The 6,331-nt window shown below is 39.7% G+C and overlaps 1 protein-coding gene across 1 annotated transcript; it reads left to right on the forward strand.

Annotated features, from left to right (window-relative positions):
• The first annotated feature begins 1,392 nt into the window (after window positions 1-1,392).
• Window positions 1,393-5,848, forward strand: LOC101169221 (zona pellucida-like domain-containing protein 1). The gene is made up of 10 exons (XM_004075350.4): window positions 1,393-1,934; window positions 2,412-2,632; window positions 2,719-2,900; window positions 3,261-3,333; window positions 3,590-3,687; window positions 3,990-4,070; window positions 4,284-4,455; window positions 4,554-4,659; window positions 4,909-4,938; window positions 5,051-5,848. Exons 1-10 carry the CDS (start codon window positions 1,796-1,798, stop codon window positions 5,221-5,223), a joined length of 1,275 nt encoding a protein of 424 aa, XP_004075398.1. The 5' UTR covers window positions 1,393-1,795; the 3' UTR covers window positions 5,224-5,848.
• The last annotated feature ends 483 nt before the right edge of the window (window positions 5,849-6,331 follow it).

Raw genomic sequence — 6,331 nt, forward strand, 5'->3', positions numbered from 1 at the left:
TGTTCCTGTACTGCATTCTTCACTCATAGAAATCAACTCAGCACTGTATATGTAAAAGCTTTTTGAAATGCAAATTGTCAAGTGATTTCATTTAGTCATTTTTCTATGCCACAGTCCAGGTTTTCCTTAAATTATTTATCTGAAGGCAAAAAATATGATTTTGAAGGACCTCCTGCAAATCCAGAAGACTTCAATCGATAAAAGATCACTCAGTGTACTCCGTCTTGAATGGGGATGATAGTTATTAACCTATTCTTTATTCAAGAAACAAAGTATTGGTTAGGTGTCGAAATACGTTGAAATAAAAGGACTAAACACATGTGATTCAAGCTGAAAGAAAAAAACTTTTTAAAAACCCAAACACAGTTTGAAGATATGTCCTATTCATGCAAACTGGGCTTCCTTCAAGTCCCTTATTTGTATCAAGCAAATGTAAATAGATCATAAACTCATAAATGAACCAAAGCAGCCAGGATTACTGAAAATTAAGTCTTTAATACAATTTTATGCCTCTGAGAACTTTGGTGCCAAGAAATTAAATATCAGACTCAATAAACCTCTTGATCTGGTTCTAAATTCTTCGTTTTTCCATAACAGAAATTATAGTTTGTGTGTTCTACATTATGAGTAGCTAGAACATGCATAATTGAAAACACGTATAAAGATGTCAAAGTATCATAATCTTTGCAGAACTGCCGGGATGATATGACATGATGTCAAAAAGATTTGTGATGCCCTGTGCTAATTAGTAATTTAGTTCAAGAAGTTTGTGATTAAAAAAAGTAAGAAGACTTTTGTTCTGTTTGCTCTTTAAAATCTAAAATGTGCTAAAGGGAAGTGTGTGATTTATTGATCCACATTTTGCTGAATTTCTATGTCAAAATGGCTTGTTCAGAAAATTATTTTTCTTAAATCATGTAGATCAAGTAGCAAACATACAGAGTAATTCACATTTAAATTCTACAATGCTTCTCTCAGAGCTGCACTCAGTACTCTTACTCTAAGTGATGCCTTATGCATCACAATTACCCACACACAGCTCTGCATCAGACCGTGAGCTGACTTTTGTGTTCCTGTGAATGTGCACCACAGCAGCAGCCGATGACAGCTTAATTCCCGAGCCGGACCCCCCCTCGCTGAGGCCCACCGTTTGTGTGAAATGACAGACGGAGATCAGACTGAGGAGAGATGAGTGGGAACCCACCGAGCCCGCTCAGGTTTCCTGGCGCTGTGAAAAGATTTGTCCTGTCCATTCAGATCTGACGGAGGTTCCCATGTCCTGCATGGTGGGGGTTTTGTTGAAGTATCTTTCTCATCTGTGTGCCCACAAGAAATGTAGGAGAGGCTGACGCTGGGCTAATTCCTCAATGTCAACATGCAACAGTTTTGAGATCTCAACTAATCTGGTTGAAACGTGTTAAGGATAATGACTTAGTTAAAAGGCAGGAGATGAGTAAACAGGTGTGGTTGGGGGTAATTTTTCGGTGTCTTTGTGTGTCTTTGAGGGAGGGATGGTGAAGGAGGGAGTGGAATGAAATGAGCTGGAAAGAGGGATGACCTCAATTTAAAAAGGGTTGGGTAAAGGGTCAACACAAGCAGTAAAAGGTGCAGAGGGAACAGTGGAAGAAGGATTAGGGGACCTGGAAGGAGGAGGCTGAACCGCAGTGATCGAAGCAGCTAGAAGTAGACGAGGAGGCAGGGCAGCTTTGTTTTCCCAACATTTCATTTTGACATAAAAGCCGTCTTCTGACATCGAATCGAGAAATGAGGGCATCGCAACGCTGACCCTCTGAAGATGATACTGGGCACACTTCTGTCAGGCGCCGAAATGGCGCGAATGGGCTTCATTTTCCTGCTGATGAGCAACGCAACCTCAGTCTCCACACAGTTCAACGGATTCAACTGTGACGCCAATTACCACAGCCGCTATCCTGGTGAGAAAACTGCAAAGCATCACCTCCACCGTCCATTCTGTAAACACATGTTGAGCAGATACAACATTCATAAAGCTCACAAAAAGTGACAAACTAGCAAATCAGCTTAGGTTCAGGAGGAAAAAGTTTTAGAGCAGCTTTTCTTTTGCAGATGTTGATTGACAACTTTTTATTTTTTTATTCTAAAACAATGTAGGATCTTTTTGAAACTCATCTGATGTTATAGGAATAAACTTTTTCTTAGGAGACAAATATGTTGTTGTTCAATGTCAATGGATTAATTATTTCTCCTGTTGTTTTTCTTAGTATTTCTTATTTTCTTAAGAAATACGATGATGTACACACGTTATTTTTGTTTGTGTGAATTACACTGCTCAACAGAAATGTCAAAGGCTCTGCATTTTCTTATAAGTTATCTTTAAAAAAAATGCAGAGATGATCACAGACTCTGCTCACGCTTCTTCTCTGGCGCTCCAGCTGAGAGGGACATCAGTGTTTACTGTGGGGTTCAGACCATCACCTTGAAGATCAACTTTTGTCCAGTGCTCTACTCCGGCTACACCGCTGCAGATCTGGCTCTGAACGGACACCACAGTGATGCTCAGTGCAGAGGCTTTATCAATAACAACACGTTCCCCACAGCTGTGCTGTTCAGCATCAGCCTCAGCACCCTGGAGGCCTGCGGTAACAGCCTAGTGGTAATGTGCAGCGAATCCCTCCAGCATGGTGATAATATGATGGATGCTGTGTTTGCTGAAAGTGGCTGAGATGTGTCTCTCTGCAGGTCAGCACGGCCTACGGGACCAACGCCTACGGGAACATGTCTCTGGTACAAATTGGAAATGTCTCGGGCTATATTGACACTCCTGATCCACCCACTATAATCAGCTACCTGCCTGGCCTGCTGTATAAATTCAGCTGCAGCTACCCGCTGGAGTACCTGGTCAATAACTCACAACTGGCATCGTGAGTTGGAACCGAAACAGATACATTCATTTAAAAGAAACTATCTGTGCACAAAAAGAGAGCTTAACCTTTTTCAGGAATTGCATGGGGGGATTAAAATGAGAATTTATTGATTTAATTTAGACTTTTACTTATTGTTTTCAAAGCTTCTGTGACAGTTAAGACCCTGAGCGGTGATCTCTGATATCTAAAGACCATGTGTTTCAGGACGTTCAGGAGTAAAAGTTCTGAAGTATACTTTGCCTTCATTTTAAAACTATAGAGAAAATATAAACAGAAAATCATGATACATCATGAAAATCGAAGTGTTGAAGATACTTTTTGACTTTGACTTATTTTTCATGTTGCATCTCATTACAGCTCCTCTGCAGCTATTTCTGTCAAAGATAACAACGGCACATTTGTGAGCACGCTGAGTATGATCCTGTACAATGTGAGTACACAGCTAAGCTGCAAGAAAACCAGATATTTCATGAGAAATGTATATTTAGTATATTCATATGGTTTCTAATTGGCAGAATTTGTTTTTTTGGGGCTTTTTTTTGTCTTAAACTGACCTTTATTCTTCATTATGAGTACTTTCAGTCTGCTTCTGACAGTGAAGTTTCTGAAAGCAGTAGCATCCGGGTATATTGTGATGTAAAAAGATGACTGCGTGATTTTATTAAGGCTTTTTCCTCATCCTGCAGGACTCCACGTACAATCAGCCTCTGTCCATCCCCATGTCCGGATTGGCTTTGAAAACCAGAGTCTTTGCTGCTGTGAAAGCCACTAATTTAGACAAACGGTGCGCGGTAACGTTGCATATTTTTATTACAAATCTTTTATTACAAAGATTTATCACAAATGATATATTAAGCTCAAGTTTTACATCCAAAACAACCAGTGATACAGAGATGATGTCTCTCTGCACACAGGAGATTTGGTTTTTACAGATTTAGTCCCTTTCTTTAACTATGCCTACTTTCATTATGCTATTATGTTATTACTGGACTTGAAGGCGCCAGTCTGCTGCAAAGAAAGCCCAACCTGTGCTTTCCCATGTGCAGTTAGATCTCTATCCCGTGTCACAGTTTTGTCTCTTTGCAGATGGAATATCTTGATGGACTACTGTTACACAACCCCCTCAGGGAATCCTAATGATGAACTTCGCTATGACCTTTTCTTTGGGTAATCTTGCTTTTTTTTTTTTTTTTTTTTGTTGGAGATGATGACTTGATAAGGTACAAAAGAAAGCATAACCTTTTCAAGCTCTCAACATGGCTTATCTTCATAAATGTGCATTGTTTCTGCTCCTGCGTGCATCCAGCCTCTTTGTGAATGCTTAGAAACTCGTGGATAAGCAAAAACTGTCATATTTTTTATTTTAAATATTTGCCACAGCTGCTATAAAGACCCCCAAACAACCGTCTTTGAGAATGGGAAGAGCCAGATGGGTCGGTTTTCCTTCGAAGTCTTCCGTTTTGTGAAGCACCGCCATCAGAAGATGTCCACCGTGTTTCTGCACTGCGTCACCAAGCTATGCCGGGCAGACGACTGCATCATGCTCGTACCAGTAAGCAAGGGGTTGCAAAAGTTCGCTTTTTAACTTCACTGTGCGTGTGCGACACCCGACCCCCTGTGAGGACTGAAATGTGACGATGCGCTTGGCAGATCTGTGGGCGACGGCGCAGAAGGGATGGAGGGCAGAGCCCTGGTTCCCTGCCAGCAGATTCTGGGAACGCCATTATCACTGCAGGTCCAATCATCACCAGAAGTGGTATGAACAGTAAACTGACTCTGACAGGAATCATTTACCACTTTCAGAGTCCTGCTGAAGTAGACTAAAGAATAAAATGTTGTTAGTTAACATTAAGATGCATTAAAAAAATGCTTTATTCTGGCTCCACTTGACACTTTTCAGCAAAGTACCGGTACTCTGAATTTAGATGAGTACAAAGACCCATATGTAGAACCATCAAGAATGTCTAAAAATGAATCTAACAAATACTTAAACATTGTTTTTCAGATGAAACCCCTGCCAACAACTCCCAGCTAGGTTGGATTTATTTTTATTTTAATGAAAAGTTTACCACCTGTGATGTCTAAATCCTAAAACTAATGTCTTACTATTCAAATTTCTGTCTCCCAACAACTTTTCCTTTAACCAGCATCCGCTGAATCCAAACACTCCATGAACTCGATGACAACTGCTCTGATCACAGGTGTGGTCATCCTGGGCGTGGTCAGTGTGGGCCTCTTCCTTTTGATGCTCCGGCTCCTGCAGAAATCCCGCCTCCCTGCAGCTGCATCCTCAGGTGTTTGGAACCCAAGCTTTAAATAATTAAGGCGTTATGTGTACAAGAATTACACGGAGCTGCTTCCTGACTTTGCTTGTTTGCTTTGCGATATTTTACGTGTTTATTGCGTTTTAGGTATTTATTGCCTCCAATACCTCATTTTTTTTAGCCTTTTGTTGTTAGGAAATGCACCTCCAACATTTTAAGTTTCTATGCCAGTTTTTATAAACAGAATTCAACATTCAAAAAAATTGTATCAAATTTGGTTTAGTTATGAACACACACACACAAAATCACAACAGTTTTGCATCTTTCTGTTTTTCAGTGCAGGCATTCAACCCGTTGAAAATCAGAAAATATGCAGTGTTTTAAAACCACAACTGGATTTAAGGCTACATGTTTGAACTGAGTTTCTTGTTTTTTTTAGGGGGTTGTAAGGGGATGCTATGTTTAAGATGCTGTGCATAAAAGTTCAAAAATCTATTTGCAATAAAGGTGAACCCTAAAAGGACTATAGCCTTTTAAATTTGTTAATGTTTTCACATAGGATTGAGATTATTAGAAGAGATTAGCACTAAGACAAAGTACTTATGCCCCACTTTCATATAGTGCATTCGTTAATAAACTGTGTGTGTTTTCTGTGACAATAAAATGATTTTTTCAATCTAGTGTGGTTGTAAAATGTTTTTTCTGAGTTCAAATTATCAACAAACTGTAATTATTTTCCCTGTATTGGTCTGGTAACCTGCGCAGGGTGTTATGCTACCTTCACCCTGAAGTAGTTGGGATTGGCCCCACCGACCCCCCGTGACCTGCACAGGATCAGAAGTTGGATGGGTGTAATTGCTTTTTGGCAATATCAGCAATCTGCAAAATATGTCAAGGTAAAAAAACACATCTCTTCATCTAGATGCTTAAAAACTGCTGGTCTGCAAAGCACGGAAATAAAGACAGCAAATAAAATACAGTTGACACTTTAAAAAAGCCAAAAATTATTACAGTTTTAAGAAGCAGAGAATGGAACTTTATAAGTAGATGTAAACATGTGAGTTTGAAAAAACATGAAGTCTCCAGATTATTACGGTTTACTGGAAAAAAATAAAGCAAAATGATAGAAAACATGACTGTTTCTTGAATCTCTGGTGCTGGTGT

This window comes from Oryzias latipes, chromosome 13, assembly GCF_002234675.1.
Source record: "Oryzias latipes chromosome 13, ASM223467v1".
Taxonomy (NCBI): Eukaryota; Metazoa; Chordata; class Actinopteri; order Beloniformes; family Adrianichthyidae; genus Oryzias; species Oryzias latipes.